General features: G+C 41.6%; 2 protein-coding genes across 3 annotated transcripts in view; one reads left to right on the top strand and one right to left on the bottom strand.

Annotated features, from left to right (window-relative positions):
• LOC127009044 (peptide deformylase, mitochondrial-like) overlaps window positions 1-23865 on the top strand; it is a 46386-nt gene that overhangs the window by 4775 nt on the left and 17746 nt on the right. The gene's annotated exons all lie outside the window — the stretch shown is intronic.
• The window catches only part of LOC127009043 (mucin-17-like), a 32847-nt gene continuing 9430 nt past the window's right edge, over window positions 449-23865 (bottom strand). For both annotated transcript variants that reach the window (XM_050881722.1, XM_050881721.1), the window contains exons 6-9: window positions 19385-19545; window positions 17257-17398; window positions 9740-17144; window positions 449-5466 (exon numbers count right to left, since the gene is read on the bottom strand). In XM_050881722.1, the coding sequence (XP_050737679.1) occupies window positions 3233-5466; window positions 9740-17144; window positions 17257-17398; window positions 19385-19545 (9942 nt within the window). In that variant the 3' untranslated portion in view covers window positions 449-3232. The remainder of the gene's footprint in view (window positions 5467-9739; window positions 17145-17256; window positions 17399-19384; window positions 19546-23865) is intronic.

Below are 23865 nucleotides of genomic sequence, written 5' to 3'. Positions count from 1 at the left end.
TTTCAGCTTTTTCGGCCATATCATGTACCATTTTTTCCAGCAACATTTTCTTATACACCATTCTGCCAGGCCCTTCCTCTTGATTGAACTCAGAAAAGTTCCTTGCCAGACCAAGAAGGCTTGCCCTTGGATTGGCTACAGGTGTAAACACTGGTGTAACCACTTGGCCTGACCCTGGCATTTCCATTTTTACATTATCTACGTATCCACACTGCACTTATTAGAGATGGGATATTAACAATGCATCTCCCCCAGCTCACAACTACATCCTAGGCCTATAGACTGTCGGTAAACCCATATCCTCTTGAAGAGTATGGAAGTACCTGCTTTCACATCCACTCTGGCATGTGTGTGTGTGTGTGTGTGTGTGCTTGTGTGTGTGTATGGTGTGGAGTGGTGTGTGTGTGTGTGTGTGTGTGTGTGTTTTGTTAAAAGGAAAATTAAACACTTTCCTTACTGCAAAAATGAAAGGATTTATGCATTTTGTACATACATTACACAAATACAAAAAGAATGAACATTTTGTACACAATACCATTTACAAACAGAGTGGTATTAACATTTTATCAAGAAAACTTACACTTAACTAGGAATGGAGAAAGCCTAGAGCAGCTTCCTCCTTGATGGAACAGGAGAATAGTGTACATGTGGAGAGCTTTGGCAAGCTATTTACAGTATAAATAATAAAAAATCTTATAAACACAATTATTACATAACTCTTGGTAAGCATCATTTAATACAAGATAAAAAATAAACACACGCAAGAGCTAGATTTCTACAAGCAAGAAAATATGTACTCAAAAGGTAAATTTCTAAGCCAATTTTACATGCTAACAGTACACTGGGGTTGATTACGAAACCTTCACACTTTATATACATCTAAGTAAAATAGTTTTATGTTTCTATGGTCACTGTAGGCTTAAGATGTGGATGTCCTCAAGTCAAGAATAATTAACAGCATTCAGAGAAAAAAATAAAATTACCTATTAAATGCAAAATTCTTAAAATTCCTTATGTAAATAAAGAGCACATGAAATGTTGAATGCTGCACTGTTGCTGGTAATCTGATTATGTTAAAAAATAAGCTTTCAATATAAAATATAGTTCAAGATACTATCCATTCTCTATGAAAATCATTAACATTTTGAAATATGATCATTTTAAAGGGATGTTCCTGAAAATCAAATGGTTGTATATATAATTTAACTTTCCCAAAAAAAAAGAAGTGACAAAAAAAGAAAAAAAGAAATAAATAAAAAGAAAAAAAGAAAAAAAAGAAACATGAAATTCTGCATTAACACTCCTACTTTTCTTAGAGCAAGGACAATTAAATACCATCATTGTCAAGTAATGATGGTCAAGCATACTTTCCCAAACTCGGGAATACAAACACTACAGTGATAAGCTACTTTATGTATACAGGAGTGGGTCTGAGACTCAACCACATCTTATTGTACATTCCAATTCCATGCTTCCAAGTTACAGGTATTGTTACATCACAACTCTTTGACACTTTTCATTCTCACATGTCCTGTTTAACTTGAAAGCAGCAAGATACTGTATTTTCAGCTTAGCATTCCTACTGTTTCTCAGTAACTCTTAGTCTTAAAATCATATTTTCAGTTTTCACTGGGAGCATTTCACTTTTGTCTGGCAAGTCACTCCTACTATGAAACTACAAGATAAATATACAGCATGAACATGCTGTTTTATTTTTACAGACCCACATCCATAATGAACACATCTAATGGATCCACATTTCATGAATTCTCTATGCATGAAAAGAAAGAAAAAAAAAAAAAGTACTGCAGATTGGGAATGTATCATGGAGAACATATAGCTTTACTATAGATTTTACTTACAGATGCGACATATTCCCTTTGGTAGAAATACTAATAATTCTATGAGAGTATTGGTATGGACAGCACGCTGGTTCCTCCTCCACTGGCCATCAGTTACTGAGTAAAAGACTATCACTGAGGAGCCATGTTACTTTTCTCAAAGTATTTTTTGATCCATTAAGGAAGTAATACTAGTCTATTGATTTCAAGATAGAGAACACCATTTCTCTACAAATCATAAATGAAACCACTAACAAGGGTGTCAAAAATTAAAATACAAATTTGGATATAGCAAAATTACTAATGAGAAAGTATTTACAGTTTGTGCAGGACAGGCTTTAAGAACCAGACAATGTCCACCAAAAGCGTATCAATATGTGACCCAACAAAGTGCCAAATTGGATGAGTCACAAACTCCTAAACTGAACAAAATCAAATACAGGAAATCACATTTTCATACTGATAAATGATATGAAGATGGGTTTATGGAAGAAAATGATAAAAAATGTAAAATGAGAAAAAAAAGTAAAGCTGCTGGTTGTGATGATCATGAAATCTAATTACAGAAAAAAGAAAAACAACAACTAATGAGTGATGAGAAACTAAGACTACTGAGAGAGAGAGAGAGAGAGAGAGAGAGAGAGAGAGAGAGAGAGAGAGAGAGAGAGAGAGAGAGAGAGAGAGAGAGAGAGAGAAACACATTTGTAAAGTAGTGGAAGTCAATTCACTGACAGACAGGAGGGAAACACTGCATCACACTTGGGTTTGTCTAAAAGACTTGGACTAACACCAGTTAAAAAGCACTCAGGTACAAATGATCATTGTGACCTTATTGGTCTGACATGATACAAAACTGTGCATCAAGCCAAGCCACTGACGACCACATTTTTTTCAGTGGTCTGCAGTCTACTCAATTTAAACTGGAAATGTATGGCACTAATATCCCATTAAAAAAAGAAATTGTGCTGCAAGAGCTCACACAAGTGAGCAAGTTTTCAGAGTATAAAAATATTTTGAAATATGAAAAGGAACATTAAACTATAACACTTAATTCTTATTCTGTGGAAAAGATGAAGATTGTTGTTCCAAAGCCACTATTATTCATAAAGAGGAACGATATCATCAAAAACTACAGAAGCCACACCTTTTGTCTTGGGAAAAGATATTTAGTTCAGAAATGCCACAGGTGGGCCATTAAGTGTCTTCTAAATAAATTAATCACAGAATGGGATATAGCTGCTTATGAACTACTGCAGTGCTATTGCTAGTCATTGATGATGCTTTCCTCAATCACCAGTACCTCTTTCTTGTACAGTCACTACAGATGGAACTTTTACATACACATACATGAGGATTCTAGCAAAGTACTACACTGCAAGAAACAATTTTGTTCACTGCAAAGAACCACTGTTAGAGCCTCTAGCAGCTCTAGTAGACACTCTCCTCCCACTGCCAGAGCTGCTCTTTTTTTGCTCTCCTCCCACACAGCATGAGCACTTCTTTTTCTTGGCATGGTCCCGTGAGGATGAGCGTCTGGTGTTAACACCACCAGGGGGAAAATCATGAGAGTGTATGGTGAGTGGGCTGCCGTCTCTACTGCTGGCACTACTTTCTCTGCTGTGTCGTCTTCGTCTACGTCCTCCACTGATGCTGGGGATGTTGTCCTGCAATGCTGGAGTCACAGCACACTCCAAGCTGTAATTGCTGCTGGTATCTGAGGTACCACTGATGTGGCGTCCTCGGTTTCCTCGTGGTACTGCTGATTCATCATCTATATGATTTTGCACCTCCTCTTCCCCCAAAGCACATCCGTCACCCCGCTTTCCAGCTCTAGCACCCCTACCACCTCGCCGCACCTCCTCACCACATTCCCCTTCACTAAACTTGATATCAATGTTGTCATCACCTTGCTTAATTTCCCTCTGACTCTCTCCACTTACTTTTTGTTCATCGTGACTCTCCAAGTGCTTTACTTCCCCAATACTGTCCATTTCTGTGCGCCTCCTTCCTCCTCTCGTTCTTCCGACTCCACCATCACTATTTTCCTTAATAACCTTTGCTAATTTGATAACTTTTTCATCTTTGATCTCAGTATCTAAGAGTCCAGGTCCTTGTTCCTGTTTAATGTTGGATTCAGTTTTCACAGGTTTTGTACGAGTTCGACACACTGAAGCTGGAGAAACTACATTACTAGAAGCTGCTACAGCACGCTGTGAACTTCTACGCTTGTTTCTACCAACACCGCAACTACTGTTACCTATTTTTATATTGGGAAGTACATCATCATCTTCATGTCCATTCTTTGTTGGAATTTCTTCTGTCTTTACTTCATTTTCACTTATTACATTTAGCTTTCTTTTATCCGGCAAGTAGGTTGAACGCTGTCCACGCTTTCTACTGCTCCCTTCTTGAGACTTCTTAGTGTCTGTATCAACTTTTCCATCAGTTTTGCTTTGTATATTAGATTTGTTTCCCTTCTCTAGATCCTTCATGGCAACAACTTCAGCCAAAATTCTGACATCCTCAACCTCTTGCTCTTTCACTTCAACACTGTTCCCCCTTTTCTGTTTGCTCTTTTGATATGATACTGGGGATCCATCACTTAGTTTGCTTTGAATATTGTTGGATGGACCAGCAATTTCTTCATGATCTGTTGCTCTCTTATCATTATGGTGTTCATTAGAAGGCTCAGATTTAATAACACTCTTAGCCTGTGTAACAATAGTGTTATCAAATCTCCAAGGTGTCTCTTGAACTCCCTGGCTTATTATAATGCTCCCTGATGACTGGATGCCATGAGTAGTGATTCCACGAAGGGTGGCTATAGGTAATTCCAACTGTGTAGGTGACCTGGTGGAAGTTATGGTATGGTCTTGTTCACTCTCTCGGGGATGCAAGTCTATTGTCACTTCCACTTGTTCCTGTGATTCCAGATCTTGCTGTAAAGTATGCTGCTGATTACTTGAAACTCCCGCTGTGGTGTTTCCAATATCTTCGCTTGTGCTGGAAGATACACTGACCCCATCTCCCTCAATTGAGAAGAGCCCAGGGAAGCCAGTGGATGAGTCACATAGAGAATCCTCACTGTGATTTACATCAAGTGGAATGTTCGCTGTGAGAGCATCATTGAGGGAGGGAGACTGTGCCATCATGGAGTCAGCAGATCGAGGGGACCAGGTAAGGAGAGGTCCAGAAGACACTAAATCACTCAAGGCTGGTGAATGTGTCCTTACTTCCATACCTGAAACAAGTGGCAATGTCCCTGCCTCAAGGCCCTCCAAGCCTAAACCTGTTCCTGAATGATGAAGGTAAACATCCCCAGAGGGTGAGGTCAAGGCTCCCATCTGTGTGTCCCCTTCAGGAGAGACACCTGTTACTGAGAGGCCTGGAGCAGGTGGGACTGAGGAGTGGCCAGGCTGAGTCAGGCCACCTCCATAGGAATCATCTGAGGTAGGAGGAGCTTCTGTGAATGGAAGGTCATGTGTTGTGCTGGGTGATGAGTAGGAGGATCCAGAATGTTGTGACTGAGACACTGAGGGAGACAGGGCTGCCTCAGTCATGTAAGCACTCTGTATTTGTTTTGTTAATGTTGCTGGACTTGGAGGAATCTGGACTTCTTCAACACCTGTGAAGGAGAGAATATGCTAATTAGATATTTATATAATGAAGTGCTTTTATTTTATCATAAATTATATATGCTTTCCCAATTCAGCCTGAAAGCTCCTTCACCATTACCACCATACCCACCTCTTGTTTGTCCTAGCATTATTAGGTTTATTAGTGGTGCTTTCTCAACTTTAAAGGTCATTTTTTATAATAAATATGCAAGGGCTGGATATTAGGAGTGGAGTGTATCTAAAAGAAGGGGAATGGAATTTAGAGGCTTTCATCAGTATAACACTTGTGCTTTGACAAAAAAACAAAATATTCAAATATCTCAGGTTGAACAGTGGCAGTATTGTAACCAATGAGGTTAATCTGAGATGTAAGGATGCAAGACTGCCACATGCAAAGCTATCTATGGTGTAGGGAAATTTTTCTACCAACAGGGAAATCCCTCCAAGAAGAGGTACCTTAGCCTATTGCCATCTTAACACAGTTGTTGTCATATTTTACTATTAGGAAGAACAAACTGGGAGGGGGCTGTGGCATTATGAAATTGTTTAGAATATTTTACCCTTTTCCCTTATAGTTGTAAACGAATACACATAGTATGTGGAATCTGACCCTAACAACATACAATGTCAGGACTTTATCAAGTGAGAGCAATGGCCATCTTGCTAGTACTGAAAGATGGAGCGTCATGGGTCACAATGGTTAGGAAGGCAGGTGAGGCATTCCTAACACTGCCTGACAGACCCATCTTGGGCTACAAAGGTCTTGAAGATAGGAAGAAACATGGACTTGCATTCTTAATTGATAAGAATCTAGCAGGGTATGTAGAAGTTATTTAATTAGCATTAATGAAAGAGTAGCAAGAATTATTATCAAGCTAAACAAAAAATAGAAGCTTAAAAAACTTCAAGCTTATGCACCAACATTAACTTACAATGAGGATAAAGTAGAAAAAGTTCATGAGGATGTGGAAGTAACAATGAGAATAAAACCCTGTTCTCAATAGTCATGAAGATTTAAGTTGGGAGATATAGAGGAGGCACATGACAATTTGATTTGTAATGGAAGCAGCACCTGAAATAGGAGGAAAGGCAACAACAAACAGTGGCAGTAAACTAGCAAAGGAAACGAAAGATCTTAGAGAAAGACAAAGATATGAAAGTAACAATGTGGAAAAGATGAGACAGTTGGCAAAACTGACAACTTAAAATCAGGAAAGTTAGTAATATTGTAGAGTTTACATGGACAGAATCGAAGAGGCTAAAGAATGTCAAATGCATGAAAACAACCTAGTGAAGGCTGGGCGTTGGCAAAATTCAGTTGTTTGCTCTAAAATATGACAATGGAAGTCAAAATTAATAGGGTTGTAAAAACTCTGTGCTGAACTGTACAATGCTCAAGGTCAGGAGGAAGATGGTGCTGGGGAGAATGATTCACTGAACTTCGAAGTTCCCAATGTAACCATGGCTGAGGTAAATAAAGCTTTGAAAAGAAAGAATAAAGGCAAAGCAGATGGCCTACTATAGACCTAATCAGATTCAGATGTTTCATACTTCAAAACTAGCTAAAATATAAGCAAAATGCTTGCACAGAATCCATAGAACCTGGACAAATAACATTATAATAATTCCCATAAAAATTAAACAAACAACTGACCAATTAGTCTTCCCCCTGTAACCTACAAACTTTCCACTATAATCATGACAAACATTATAAGTATAACACTAGATTAAGACCAGTCACAAAAACAAGCTGGATTTCGTAGTGGATACTCAACTGACCTCCCAATTGAGCAAGGTTCATTATAGTCCATCTCTGGGAACTGTTGGGACCTTCACATACCACACACCCCATCCTCCTTGCTCAAGGGCAGACAGTAACCACTCCTTGTCAGCAGAAAAATCCCAGCCTGAGCAAGACTCAAACCTCTGCGTGCCAGGCCATGAAGTGTGTGTGTGTGTATTTACCTAGTTGTGGTATACGGGAAAGGAGCTACGCTCATTGTTCCGTCTCCATATCTACTATAATCCAACTTCACCTCAAATTCATGATTCATCTTTACATGGAATGGATCTTTTTCCAGGTCGTTCCAGGCCTCCACTACTCTTTGTGGAAAGCTGTTTTTCTTAATGTCTCTTCTACAGGCTTCCTTTTTCATCTTCCTTCTAACCTTTTGACTCTCTTGTATTCCATGTTATTAGAATTTCTTTGTCCACTTTCTCCATCCCACTCAGCACCCTATATACCATAATAAGATCTTCTCTCTCCCTCCTCCGTTCCAGTGTCGGTGGGTTCAACCACTTCAATCTCTCTTCGTATTTTAACCCCTTCAATCCGGTGACGCCGACATCGGCATCCAAAGGGCATCCGACGTCATCACCATTAGTCCTCTTCTAAACCTCTTTAAGAGGAAGTGGAAGAGAATTTAGAGGATTGAAAGGTTTAGAAGAGGATTAATCCTCTTCCATTTCCTCTTGACCCTTTCCATACTGTGATGCCGACGTCTGCGTCACGTATGGAAAGGGTTAAATCTCTTAGTCCTGGAACCAGCTTTGTTACTGCCCTCTGAATCCTCTCTACTTTCCTTATATTTGACTTTGTACTCAGCAACCATACTATTGCTGTGTATTCCAACCCTGGATGTATCATAGTTACAATCAGTTTCTTCATCATTTCGTCATCCAGATATTGAAAAGCAACTTTTACCAGGTTGTATGTCTCACCCATAATTCTATTTATGTGTTTTTCTGGCATCAAATTATCCGATAGTTACTTCCAGGTCCTTTTCCATTGATGTTTTCTTAATGCTTTCCCAATGTATAATCACCATATCTGATGGCTAACAAGACACATGGGCTTATAAGACGCACTTCAATTTGGGCAGGCATTTAAAAAAATAATAAATAAATAAACAGGTTTAAACTAAGATTGTCAGATGGAGGAGTTTCAGCTAACATTCGTAGGCCTCCCCACGATCAGGTCATTTTTAAAGTTTTATATGTATTCTGATTCTTATTAAATCCCAATACAGTAAACCCTCAATATAACGGACCTGCTTATCACAGATTTCGGATATAACGGAAAAGGTCAGACGGTCAGAAATCCACGGGGACCGACCGAGAATAGTTTTTGAACCGCCCGCTTCCAGTAACTACTATAGGGTCTGCTAGCCACCTCACCCTCCTCCCTTTATCTGCTGTCCCATCCTTCGGTTACCATAGTCTTTTTCAGCCCACCTGATGAAATATTTTCCTTCTCGTGGTTTCCATTCAAATGAAGAATGTATTTACACCACAAGAAAGTCGTATGCATTAATCTTTGGCACCTCAAAATATTTAAGAGAAAGCTAAGAGAAAATTGCTGGGTATAACATGGAGACAAAGTTTGCATCATGGATTAGAGAAGACAAAAATTAAAAATATTTCAAACAGGAGGCAGTGGCCAATGTACAGACGGTAATCCTGAACACGCACGTTCAAGTCCCACTGCAAGCAGCTGAAGCACGAGCTATAAATCATGTCACTCTAAATAAAATTCAGCTGCACTTTTAATGGGTCAGGACTGTCAACCGGGTCCCACAAGAGTGCCTACTGGTGCTATAAGCAGAACAAGAAATGGACGTGGGCAGGTCATATCATGCGTAGAGCTGATAACAGATGGACAACAAAACTCGTGGAGTGGGGACTCAGAAATTGTAGTAGTCAAGGCAGACAAAGAATTAAGTGGAGATGAAACTAGAGCATTTGTTTGAGCAGGATAGAATACACTAACATCAGACAGAGGTGGAGAACGTTGGGAATGGCCTTTGCCCTGCAGAAGAGTTGACATGTCTAGTAAAGGAGAGAACAAATTGTGTTGCAGAAGCAATTAAGCACAACATCCTCTGGTGATTTGGCCATATGGAGAGAATGGGAAAGAATGAGCTGACAAAGCAAGTATATGTAAGTAGTTGATATTGTGAATGAAAAAGATGATCCCCAGTAAAATGGTAAGACAGGGTATACTTGAGAGGAGATAGGAGAAAGAGAAATGAAGGATACAAGGATAAAGTGCATGGATACTTCTGCCATGACTAACCCACCATGAGGGAGTTCAAAGGAATGGACCTCAGACTAAAGCTAAGTTTTCCTTGATTTTGCAGGTTTGCAGATTTAAGACAATATAGTATCTTACATTATCAGTCTACACCTGACATTCTACAACAGCCTGTGTAAAAGAGTTACAATTTGAAGACTGCACATGAAATACCTTACAAGCTATAAGATCATGAAAAAACTACTTACTTTGATCACTTTTTAAGGAATCGATGGAGTTGCTTCTCATGTCTTGAGGTCTTGTTGCTAAGCGTATGCGGGAGTGTGAGCTAGCAGGTGATCCTTCATGACTGGAGCCTGATAAGGGTGATGAAGCAATGCCTACTTCCCCTGCACCACTCACCAAGAGTGGGGAAGCTGTTGTGCCATGACCAACTGTTCTTCCATTTGGATCTGAGGCTCCTATAACTAATCTTCTTCCTGCAGTTCCTCCACTAGAGCGAATCACTGTGGTTGGTTTTCTAAGAGGTTGTGAAATTTGCAGCTGCACATGTGACTGATTTCCTCTCTGGGGAGGTTTATTAAGGATTATCGAAGGAGTGGATGTTGATGATTCTTGCACAGGTCCTGTACTGTTTGAGGCTTGCTGTACTCCTGTCCCAGAGAAACACTTATCAGATATTTTCTGTTCCTGCTGTATTTTCTGCTGCTGCAATTGTTGAGTCTGTGGTGAAGGTTGTTGTGGACTCCTCATTATAAATGATTTTAGGGTTAGAAAAGGAGGCAGTGGGCAAGCGAGACCGTCACCCACACTCTGTTCACTGCTATTGCTTTCCTCTCCCATTTGAAAAGATGAGGGTGTAGGAGATGGCTCTGTAGCAGGGGAGGGAGCATGGGGAGAAGCTGACACAGGTTGTGGTGTTGGAGGTGATGTTCCAGCATTTGTCTGTGGTGTAAGTGGAGAGCTTGGGATAGAAGAGAGTGGAAGTTTAACTGTACCACTAATGGTACCAGTGCTATTATGGATAACATTACTGTTTGCACCAGTGGGGGTTTGGGATGGTGAAGGGATGCTTGATGTGCTTGTAGATGGTGAAGGATTAGAATTTGTAGAGCCTTTAGAAACAGCTGGTGTATTTATGACATTAGTGTTTGCAGTGGTGACTATATTACTAGGGGGAGTGGCTGGAAGGGATCCCACGCTGACTGCTGCTTGACGTAGTTGAGAACTTGCTCCAGACAGTTCTTCACTATTGGCAATGCAAAGTTGTTGAATTACACTGCTTTTTGGTTGTGGCTTTTGTTGTTGTTGCTGCTTGACTGATGAGGTAGGAAGCTGCTGAACTGCTACTTGCTGCAATACTTGCTGGCCTCCTGATGTTTGCACCACTACTTGTTGAACTGCTTGATGGCCTGCAAGCTGCTGCTGCTGAACAATCTTGCTAACAACAGATGGTGACTGTGTCAAGGCTGAACTACCTCCCGTTAAAAGAGATGCAATGTGACTCTCCATGAGATCATTCATACTAATGCGCCCCTGTATTGTGACATTAGGTGGAGGGCCGCCTTGGCTCGCTGTTTTTGCTTTATTCATTGGTTGCCGTGTTGTGATTGTCGTCACTTTTCCACAGTGTCGAATAAGTTGAACAAATCTGCCACCAGCAATGCCTTGTGCAAGGTTTGTTGAATTACTCGATAAATTACTACCCTCCACTTTTACATTTGACACCATGACTCCTTGGAGTATTTGTGGAGTAGTTGCAACAACTTCAGGACTACCTTCTGTCTTTATTTTTTCATCAGGGGCACTGTGATTCCCAGAATTTGAGTTTCCTTGACTAACTACAACTTGAGAGCTGTACTGAACTGGTTGTCCACTTGAAGCACTACTTGAAGGACCAATTGAGTTATCATTTGCAGGACCTGGTGATGGACTTGGGGAAGGACACCCAACTATGGAGCCTTCAGAGACCGCTGGGCTGTTTCCTGCACCCCCTTCTACTTTCTTTACTGGACTCTTTTTCTTGGTGGATGTTTTTCCTTCGTTCTTTGGTGGTGGACAGTTTTTCCTGTTCCTTGGAGCTGGTTGAGGCTGTGGTGTATTAGCTAAATCCTGCTTGTATTTCTCCAGGATGGCTTGAATACGAGCTTTGGTTTCATCACTCTCCTCCACTTGAGGTTTGGCTACAGTTGGCTTTGGAGCTGGAGCTTTGGGTGGTGGTGGCGTCTTAGGTTTGGCCACCACAGGTGGTGTGGTTGGAGGGACTGTTTTTGACTTTGGAGGTGGTTTCTTACTCTTGCTTGAAGTAGATGATGGTGAAGAAGCAATGGAAGAGTGAGAGGAGGTAGAGGACAAAGCTGGTGAAGCAGCAGGTGGTGGCTGTTGACTTTGTACACCACTGGCAACAGTAACTAAGCCTGTGCCAGTGCCACTATGATTAACTAAAATGAGAGTGCCTGCTTGAGTGGTACTAGGAATGGTTATATAAGTTCCTTCTGTTAATCTGGTTCCACTTGCATCATAAACAGTTGTGGGAACAGAGTATACATAACTTGAAGATGTAGTGACAGCAGGGTTATCATTAGCCATGCTCAAGAGCTGAGCAGCTATCATTGATTCTTCTGAGGACATAGGAGTGCTTGTGTAACTGTCCACACTTGCTTCTCCGTCAGTTCCCTCTTTCCCAGACTTATTTGATACTTTCTCAAAAACAGACTCAAATTCTCTTAGCTGCTCCAGAGTCTCTGAACTGACAGCATTAGTTGGAGTGAGAGGCAGAGAGGGAATATTAGCCTGTTGTGGTGGTGTTGGGCTTGTTGAAATAGTGTTAGGTGTACCACTTATCCCAGGGATGCTTCCAGCTAAGGAAAGAGCTGCACTTCCCCCACTTCTCAAATGATTCATAGCAACTTGATTAACTAGCTGACCTGCTGAAGGCTTTACAGCTGTGGTCAGAGTCTGAGTTCCAACACTCTGGGTGCTTGTAGAACTCACGAGAGCAGTTTTTAAATAGTGACTGAGACGCTCCCCTAGACCCTCATCTTGGGGTAGACGAGCAACTGTTACATTAGTTGTGGTGGTGGTTCCTGTGATTTTGTCTCCATCTACAGCTTGTTGTTGCTGTAATTTTGCCCCCAATCCTTCTTCAAATGTGGCTGAATCACCTGATGCTTGAGTTGATGTCTGAGGTCTAAGTGTGCGAATAACCAGCCCACCACTGCGACCCAACACTTTCTGGACAATAGTAGAAGGGGGTATCTTAGCTCTCACAGTAGTAGCAGGAACTTGGGGCTGTATTACTCCACTTTCCCCTGCAGTTGTTGTAGGTGTGCTAGTTCCTTGGCTGAGAGAAACAACTTGGGGCTTTAGGTGACCTGTTTGAGTATTCAGTCCCTGGAGGGCTACTGGATGTGGCACAACCACAGTGCGGACAATCTGCCTATTTTGCACATTCTGTAGAATTTTGACATTGTGCAAGACATTAACTTGACGGCTGCCAGTTTGGTTTATTACTCCCGTTACTTGCTGCTGCTGGCCAGCTGTGGTTCGTATTGTTCCACCACAAGATTTTATTACTCTTGTACCAGCTGGTAATCTTAAATCTAGTGAGGATGACTGCACAATTCCAATGCCTGTTGTGCCATCACTAGTGTGAACTTGGACGATCTGGCCAGGTAAAAGCACCTGCTGCACTGCTCCTGAGCTTCCCTCACCAACACTATTGTTCACAGTGACACCGCTACTACCAACAAGTCCACTGCTAGCAACAACAACATTGCCTGCTGTGGGTGTTCCAACTACACCACTTGCCATAATCACACCACTGTTGGCATTTGAGCCGCTTGCAATAACCACATTGCCACTGGTGCTGCCTGTACTGGTCAAAGTACCTACCACAGCATTTGTTACTTGGCTCTCCCCAGACACTGCTAGTGGGACGCTGCTGCTGCCTACTATAGATGTTATGGTGCTGGGAAGAGCTGCAGTAATAGTGGTGATGGCTGTGGTGGACTGGGTGTGAAGAGGGCTGGGAGGGACAGGTCGGTCTCTCAGTAATGTCTCTAACATGCTAGCTGCCCTGGTGTCCCCCGGTGGGCTAGCCACGGTGGTGGTGCAAGTGGTGGCTCCCCTGGTGCTGCTGCTCATTTGGGTAATGGTGGTGTTGACCTCAACACCACTTACATTATCATTTTGAACAACATCCCAGGACTGCTGCAGCAGCAGCTGCTGCTGCTGCTGCTGCTTAGCACTATTTCCACTTTGTGTCCCCATCGGGGAACTACGACTGTTTGGAACAGACGTGGGGACACTACCTACCACCGTGGCTGAGACTAAAGGGGTCGGCGTTGCCGAGGATGATGATGATCCTGTGCCAGAAGTGGTGCCTCCAGTTGTTGATGGGGAACTAACGGTTGAAGGAGGCGTTGTACTTCTGTTGGCTGCCGACTCCTGTGCTCCTAGGCTGCCAGTCACCACCACACCACGTGAGTAAGTTGTGCGGATGGTGGATGCACTTGTTCTGACAGCCATGACAGTGTTTCCTGTGCGTACAGCAGAAGAAACTGTAGAAGTGGGACGGGAAACCACAGTTGGAAAGTTTCCTGGTCGGGTGACCACAGTTCGTGTACCTGAGCTGCTCCCTGACCCGCTGTTATTACTGAGCCCACTAGGCCCTGCTCCATCGGCTTTAGGCTTCCTGACAACTGTTGTACCCTTAGGTAAAACCCGACTCAAATTGGCAGGGTTTGTCTTGTCTGATGGAGGTAAGTTAGGGGGATTATTACTGACAGGCATTGCTATAGCAGTTCGGCTACTTATGGCAGATATGGCATTTTCTGGAGACATGATTCTGTTCAATACAGTTTTCTGAGCATTTGCAAGGGCTAAGGCTGATCCTGCCTTTCTAGATTTATAAGTCACTGTTGTACCTTGTTTTTTAAGATAATCAAGGCTGGCATCAAGTGTCATGTTTTTTCTGGGTAAGGTGTCACCAGTACTTTTCCCTTGAAGATTGGGATTTTGTTGAAGCAAAAATTTAGCGTAAGAATCATCATAACCAGATGTTGGCCTGCTCAACAACTTTAAATAGTTATTATTTCCACTTGGGTTAGGTGGGCGACTGCCACTCAAAATTGATCTATTGAAAGGAGCAAAAAGCACCTTGCCATCTTTGCGACGTACATAACATTGGACAGATGGTGAGCGTGAGAGTGGGACTGAGGTGGCTGGACGAACAGCACTGGTGGGATTGGGTGCCACAAAGGATCCTGCATATCTCCAGGATTCACGTGACTGACTAGATGGAGCTGTCCTTGCAGGACCAACTCTTTCCCCTGCCGTTGCTGTTCTCATAGACCTTTGAAGCTGCTGGTCGACAGCTGTCTTGTCCCGTTCTGTTAGCACAACACGAGGATTAAGATTCAAAGAACTGAGAGGAGGGGCAAAGTTTTCTGCAGAGCGTTGTAACCCATCAAACTCTGAGTCATCATAAACAGGGTCTGGATTACCTCCATATTTCTCGTGTCTGAAAAGTCGCAAACTGTTCAGTAAGCTCCTGTCCTTCCGAACTTTGCCTGTACCTGCATCAATGCGTATGCGCTTACTTCTGTCTTGATTACTTACAGCTGTCACTCTCTTGCCTTCTACAATACCACTAGGTTCAGGATCCATTTTCAAGAAGGTCTTACTTTTATTGTCTATGTCAGACTCTTCAGACTCTGACATTGAAATCAAGTAACATGAAGATCCCTTCAACCGGACACTAGCATCAAAATCAGAGTCCGAGTCAAAAAGCTTGTTGATGTGTGCCAATTTCTTTGGTCGTCCTCTTCCCCTTTTTGGTACCTTTATTATATTATCAGAACTGTTTGATCCAGCAGGTGGAGCTGGAGAGCTGTGACTTGTTTTAGGGCGAGCAATGTAATCCCCCCCATCTGTGGCTTCACTGTCAGATTCATGTTCAATAAAGTGCTCATATCCCTTTTCTATACCAGTGAATTCTGTGATTTCTGCAGAGGGCATGTTCTGAAATTGACTGTAATCAATGTTGAGATACTTGAGTTCCTTAGTCATGTTCTTCGCACTATCGGCATCTTTGAGATACTGTCCACAAATTTTTGAAAGCTCATTCCAGTCAAGCATCCATGACAACACTTGCCATCGAGGACAGCTGAGCACCACTGCTAGGTCATCGCACAGTTCTTTTGTCATGCCCAGTACTTCTGCATCAAGTACTTGACTGGGCTGAGTTAATACATCATAGTTCTGACACAGAAAATCTTCTGATGTGAGATTTGTCAATTGAGACTGGGAAGATTTTTTGGGTGGCTCTTGACTCAATTGTTCAATAAAATTTTCAGTGCTTTTGTAGAACTTGTCCATAGAATCCACATCATCCTTCATTTTGGTTATTCCACTATCCAACCCCTTATCATTAGCAGTCATATCTGTGGTTTGTGACAATGGGAGATCTTCCATCTTATTTTGAGCATTATTTTCAATAGCCATCTGAGATTCCTGGGAATCCACATCAGATGAACTATATGGATGAGATTGTCCTGTATCTATCGTGATGTCTGTCAGACATTGGTCTTCACATGATAAACCTCTCTGGTCACTTACTGGAGACATTCTGCTTTTAGCATTAACTTCATCAATTTGTAAACAATTCTGACTCACTTGTACTTCACTGGAACTCGTCACTTCCATGTTATCAGCATTAATACTATTTTGAACACTGACATAATTAAGACTATTGTGGACTGGGTCACTGACAGTGGAATTTCCCAATGTGGACAAATCAGTAAGTTGAGAGTAATTTTGAGAGGATGGTGCAGAACAAGAGTTACTGCATGTGGATTGAAGGCAGGTGGTGGACTGTGTAGTTTGTACAACACCACTGCCCTGTGATGTGTCTGGTGAGCCATCTTGTGTGTCGGAAGTAGAAGTGGACTGCAGGCTCATGGCAGATATTCCCATCTCTGTTCCAGTATCTGAGGTTTCAAGATACAAAAGACCAGATGGAGAGTGTGGACTTGGAGAGGAAATGCTGTAAGATGAGGGTGCAGAAGTAGGAAGTTGACATGATGCTGGGGAGGACGGTAGTGGATGGGATATTGGGGAAGGAAGGGAAGGCAATGACTGGGGGATATAGGAAGGTGCAGGACTTGGTGGCAAAGATGTTGACTGATAAGAACAGGGTGGCTGAGACACCTCAGATGAAGAATGTGGGACAGATGAAGAATGAGGAGCAGAAGGTGGAGGGGACTGACTGACAGGAAATGAAGCATGTGAGGGAGAGGATGAGTACAATGCAGAAAGTTTTACAGAGTGTGGTAATTCAAGGGCTTGAGAAGAACTTGATGTGGGAGAGCTAGGAGAGCTGCCCACAAAGCTGCTGAGCAAGACTAGACGTTCAGGAGTTGGGTGAAGACTAAATGCTGTGAGGACACATTCCCTTGCTACACTTTTATGATTGCTAAACACTGTAGCCAGATCCATGAATCCAGAAGCCATCTGTTGTTCTAGTTGGATTTGCTGTTCTTTTTGAGATCCTTCGGTCTGTTTCAATTTCAGGGCTTCCAAGCTGTTCATGTCCATTGTGAGAGCACGTATTAAGAGTTCAGTGACTAGTGAAGCCAACCGATTCCCAAACTGAAAAAGAAAAGAAATCAATGTCTGATTCAATCAAGGAACTGGCAACATAAACTTACAGTATTTATTCATGAATGATAGAATAAAACTAGGTAAAATGATAATACAGTACCTTTCTGTGCAAAATGGAACTCATATTGTATATGTGCTGGGAAGCCTCAGACAGCTGCATATACTTATGGATCATTTGAACTAGCACATCATCAGCAACTGCAGCAGCTTCTTGGACACCACACCACTCCAAAAACACAGGCCTGTCACATAAATGTGAAAAATAAGAACACCAATGACTATAGTAACAGTGGTAATGGAATATACTTTCAGTACTAGTAGGCAGAAGAGTAAAAAAGTTGCAGTTCTGAACAACATTCAACTGTCACCTATTACTTTTTGTGTATTGTTGGACAAGCAATCCACCAAGGCATAAAATGACCTGGTGGAGGAATAAAGAAATTATTGGTATTAAAAAAGCCTGATGACAATCACTTTCTGACCTTGAAGATCATAAAGTGATTGGAGTACTGAACATTTATAAGGGAAAAACTGCAAACAATGGTTATGATATAAAAAAGCACATAAAAACAGCTTCTGTGGATTGTGAAAACATTATTAAAAATACTCAGGATACAATGGGACTTATCTCAAAACATGATTTTCTTTTCAACTTTGAGATATATTTTTTAACCCGGTAGCAGCGGGGATCATGTTTCTTAATGGTTCCTCTAAGCGAGAAAAATGAGAAAAAAATCACCCCTCACACAAACCATTTCATAATATATATCAAAGCATTTGTGATCAGAGTATGTATCATCTATTTTGGGGGGTTTATATCATGGCACAAATTTGGCCCGTCGCTGCTACATGGTAAAGCCACAAATTTGGCCCGTCACTGCTACCGGGTTAAGCCATTTATGGATCAATTTCACAGAAACTATGACTTGGAAAACATGAAAACCTATAGTTTGAAAAACTAGAGATTATCTCAAATGTAGCAATATGAAAATTCTAAAGTTTCCAGAATTTTGTTAAATTGTTAAAAAATAGTACTTAAATCAAGATGATTTTATATATATATATATATATATATATATATATATATATATATATATATATATATATATATATATATATATATATATATATAATGAATAATAAAAACATGGACATGGAGCACACTATTGTAAAATGAATATTTTAAAAGGGGCAGAAAAAAAGACAAGCAGGGGGATGAGAGAAAGTAGGGAAGGCTTTTTATTTTAACCTGTAATACTCATCAATGTGATCTTGACTTCCCATAGAACTATGCAATGTGCTAATATTAAGATTTTAGAATTCACCCAGCCTGCATGGAGAACAGAGGAGGGTAGTAAGCTGAGGAGGATGAAAGAGTATTTAGTTAATGTTTGAGTTGAAAGAGGCTGACCCAAGATGACTTACATATGACGAAGCAGTGTAAAATTACCTAGAGTCTGGGTCTGAGAGGAAAGGCTCCTAAAGACTGAGCAGTGCAGAGAGCCACCAATGGAAAGACAAAGCTGACACTGACAAATATTTATGTAACCTTTCAACATCATAGTAAGAGAAGGAAAAGTTCTTTTTGAGGTAAATTCACTGATGGATGCCGAATGTATGAAAAAAATTCTTTCATTTAATTGTGATTTATAGAATTACTTAATATAACTGTAATACATGAAGCAGTGAATGTCATAAATCAAGCAATAAAATACTATGCCCTCATTTATGGAAAATTCAATAGCAATATTGTAATAACAACTGAATATCATGGAGTTAGCCATCTGGTGAGCAGCTACAAGATAGCTAAGAGCATTTGCATTTTTTTATCAAATGAAACAGACTAGTTACTGCTTTCTAGCATGATAGGTAGGTCAGTCTACTCTAGATGTGTCAGCAAAGTATGATGCTGGGACTAAGCCTTAATTTACATCTACCCAAATCCTTAACTGAAAACACCCCTAGTAAGGGAAAAAAAGGCATATAAACCTGCTGAATTTCTTATATAACTATCTCCTTCCAGCACATGCATCGTCATATCTAAAGAAGCAGAAAAAGAAAGTTTTATAGAGAAAATTATTACAAGCTATGATTTGTAAGCCTAACAAGTGAAGTGAAAATGATCTCATTCTACATGTATCAGGTGTCAGGATGAAGCTGTGGGAGACGGCTACAACTATAAACAAACAGTTGAACATTTAAGAAAATCAAACTGATGGTCAACATACCAAAAGTCTTGGTTGTACTTCTTCACTATTGTAGTGGCTAAGAATATCTGAATAGCAAGGTCAGCAATCTTTAGTCGATGCTTCCACACTTTGGCCTTGTCTTGCTTGGCCACCAGCCGCTGTACCAGGTTGACTCCTTCATTCACATCCAGCGCTTTAACCTGACAGAAAATTATGCATCCTTATAGACTTCAATCACCACTTGTATACTATAACATATATTTCGTTCAAATTTTTACATACCGTATTTGACAGCTTATAAGACCCATGAGCTTAAAAAACGCCCCCCCAATTTCGGCAGACATTTGAAAAAAAATATATAACAAACAGGTTTGAACCATGAGTGTCAGGTGGAGATTTTTCGCCTGACATTCATAGCCCTCCCCACTATCAGGTCATTATTGAAGTTTCACATGTATTCAGATCCTTATCAAATCCCAATACTTTACATTTAAAACCCTTAGTATTTTTTTTTTTAACGTCTTACGCCTATGGCGCTGGTAGGCTTGCTTAAGGGGTCTGGATGGTAGTCGGCCCCAGCCCATATTGGCGCAGGCAGGTGTTTATAGTGGCGCCATCTTTGCTGGGACCTACCAGAACTGGTCCTTCTCAGAGACTCAAGGGTACTGCTCTGAGATGTAAACAAACATGGCAGAGACAGCGACATTTAGAGGGGTAACGGGTATAAAGTTTGTGCATCATATTTCTTTATTATTATTTTTCATCATGTCTAGTTGTTGTAATATTCTAGTACATTTTTAAAACTTAAGGAAGTGTGAAACTACAAAGTTTAATGTTCTTCAATGTTTGTTGAACACGTATGTAAAGTAAGAATGTTAAAAGATACGAGCAAAATGGAGAAACAAGCACTTGTAAATATCGAATAATAACCAATCTTCTCAAGATCTCGTCAATATTATCCATATATTGTTTGTTTATCGATCAAACAAAGTTAAACAGTTTTATGATGAAGATCTGTCTTACCTCAATGATCTCTGTCTACTAAGGAAACGTAGCGTGTCTTGCGCGTGCTGTCAGGTTTGGTGTACAACTGTCCACTAGTTTGTTTAGGTACACGCATTAAGTCACTTAATATTCTTCCTGACTGGTGTCATTTTATATGAAGTAGTAGTAAGTACTACTGTTATACATTGTTGCTTTAGAAAAGAGTTGCCGTGTTGCTCAAAAAGATCGCCACCTTGTTTACGTTTGTGGAGAGGTTTGCCATTGCTGCACTAAAGCTTCACTAGCCAGTGACCCAAAACTGAACCTTGACCTTATAAGACGTAGGATGATTTTCAGAGACAGATTTTTGAAAAAAAAAAAGTGTCTTATTAGCCGTCAAATACGGTACATACAAACAACTTCAATCAATCAATCAATCAATAGGGGCATGTGGTGGGAGGCATGTTGCTTCACCCCCCCTACAAAAATCAGTCCCAGGGGTCCCTCTGTGTAAGTCTCCATGCTAAATGCTCAGTGTGCTGGGGCAGCGTTCGAGAAGACGCAGGTTCGGGTCCCGCCCGCAGTAACAAACAAGCTGGCAATTTTTCAGCCATAGCCAAGTGGCCTAAGACTACCCACATGCTGTCCTGAAGACCACCTATCAACCCGGACTCTAGATTCTCTCAAAAAGAGGATCAAAGATGAGCTCCAGAGGACAGCACGAGCTCAGCAAGATGGCGTCACTATTATCACTTGCCTGTGCAACAACAGGCTGGGGCAGACCACTAGGCCCCACCAAGAAAGTCTACCAGTGCCATAGGCCAAAACTTTAAAAAATAAATAGATTAATAAAAAAATAAAAAATAAATAAATAAATGAAATAAAAATAAAATAAATAAATAAATACCTCATGGCAGGGTCCATCGACTTGCACAAACTACAACCTTTGTAGGCATTCCATTGGCTTACTCCATTCTAGATTGTCTCTTTAAAAACAACCCCTTAAGCAGCATCAATTTTAAGGTAGCGTGCCACATGACTATATAGCCAAAGTTGACGTTGACGGACTATGCAAGAAATAAGCCTCGATTCTGTCTCAGTGTAATCTTTGATTTGACACAGTCACTCCAGCAATATCCTGTGATTCTGCATTGACATGTATTGCCATAAGGATCAACTCAACTTTTCAAATCACTTACTTTATGTCTCCAAGCCATAGATTAAGACAAAGCACAACCAACATGATAATCTGAAACTTAGGTTCTTATGCACTAACAACGGAAATATTATATACTCGTTCTGAGTGAATCCATAACACCATTGACCAAGTCAATCTGCCCTTAGACTTCTTGATGAGACCTGCCATTGTTCTGCACTACACTACCAAGGTATGTGCAAGTTCAAAAATATCAATATCCTATCCACACACATGAACTGACTGTACTGTTTCATATGGTAAGCCTCCACCTTGTGCAGTGCATCGAGAGCCATCTCTGTAACTATCAGTGACTGTAAGGATTACTGTAAAAATAAGGTCAGTGATCCTGGTATTGTCAATTGATGTTCCACAATGACTTTGGTAAACAATGCTGCTTAATACTCACTCCAAATAAGTGTTGCAAGGTGGTGGGGTAAGAATGCAACCCTGTCTCACTCATGTTCATAGGAAAAGAAGCTGGACAAGCTTTCCCACACTTCACAGCATTCTCAATCCCAGAGTAATGGCCAATAAATCAAAGATTGTTGCAAAAATCCTAGAGTTGCTGAAGATCTCAAAGTGCCTCACAATGCACTGAATTAAACGCCTTCTTGAGATCGACATAGGCTGCAAGTATCCCCCCTCACGTTGGCGCTCAATCAGTATGCCAAACATTAGGATACAGTCAGTGTCAACTTCCTATGATGTGAATGAACACATACTTGTCAGGTCTCTGCAATTTCAGCAACCGGTTGAGTCTGCATGTGAAATAGATGGCCAAGCACCTTGCCTGGCACACTGAGCAGTGTAATACCCTGATAGATGTTGCAGTCGAGAGCAGTGGTTCTTAAACTGGAGGGAACACACCCCTGGGAGGGCATTAGTTATTTCAAGGGGGGTCCCAAGCCTTGGGGGAGCTTGGAATTTTTGTTGTTGGAATATTTATTATCTTAACAAAAGCGTGGCCTAATATGCAAGGGGGGCATGGAGGGAAAGACCCATTCCAAGAGGAGGTGTGAAAGTAAAATGTTTAAGAACCACCAGTCTAGACAGTCCCATTTTCCATTCCAGATGGGGATGACCAGCCCACTCTTCCAGTCAAATGAAATGGTACCAGACTGTCATACAACATTTAAAATCGCATTCAACCAATGAGTTATGGGGACACCTGCAGCTCTGAGCAGCTCAACACTAATGTTACAAATACCAGCTGCCTTTCCATCCCTCAACCTTGCCACTGCCTCTCTAACCTCACCAAGAGAGAATGGGCATTTGTCATTGAGTCTATCAGCATTTACTATTTGTAACTCCAGCAAGTCTGGCAGCGCAACTCTCCTCAACATTCTTCAGTGTCTCCACTGAGGCAAATCCACTCCTAGATCTCAGGCGCTCTCCAATGCACTCCTTGGCAGCTCAAAGAGTCTCACATTTGAAGGTATCCTACAGTTCTACAGGGTTCTTAAGGGTGCTGAGCACGTCGAACCAATTTGAAACTGTCACTGCATACTCCTGAGCAAATGCCAGGTCCTTTTCAGCCTCTCAAGATGGAATACAGTATTCTTGACCTGACATGAAGCTTGAGTGTTGCAACAACAAGCCCATGATCAGTTCCACAGAACTCTGCACTCCGGAAAACCCAGCAGTTCTGAAGGATCCAACGAGTACTTAAGAAGAGGTGGTCAATCTCCTTAGCTACCCCTCCAGAACTGTTATACCAGGTACAGCAGTGCAGCTCTGGTCTCAGGTACCAAGAACCCACAATTCTCAACCTTTTGGATCTAGGAAAATTCAGGAAGTGAGAGCTGTTGATGTTCCTGGTACCAGAACCATGGGGACCAACACATAGCTCATAGCCAACCCTGTCAGTGCCAGTAGTTGCATTGAAGCTGCCCAGGACAATGAGTGTGTCCTGAGGGGGGCACTGGTCTAATAGGGAGTTGAGTTTGGCATAGAACACCTTCTCTTCAGTTTCACACATCTCGGTAGGAGATGTAGCTCAGTGAGTGCTTCAGCCTGATTCACATTATACACTCATCAGCCAGAGTAAACTTAACCACAAATGGCTGCAGTTGGCTGGATTTGCCTATAGCTACCCCATGAGATGGGCACCATTGCTCATGCTGGGCCAGTAGTAGGTGAACCCCCTCTCACAAATCTCGCCACTGCCAGGCCTCCTCATCTCAGAGAGTCCCACTGTGTCCACACTCAGCCAGCTGAGCTCATTTGATAGGCAGGGTAGTCGGTCATCCTCCAAGGCTCTGAATGTTCCAGGGGCCCACATGAAGAGCCCTCTGAAGGTTAAGCCCGGGCCTGGTTCTGCAGGTAGGCACCCCCCCAG

The sequence above is a fragment of the Eriocheir sinensis genome, chromosome 39, assembly GCF_024679095.1.
Source record: "Eriocheir sinensis breed Jianghai 21 chromosome 39, ASM2467909v1, whole genome shotgun sequence".
NCBI classification, from domain to species: Eukaryota; Metazoa; Arthropoda; class Malacostraca; order Decapoda; family Varunidae; genus Eriocheir; species Eriocheir sinensis.
Note: the sequence above shows the minus strand (reverse complement) of the source record. Positions and strands in the feature narration are given on the sequence as shown.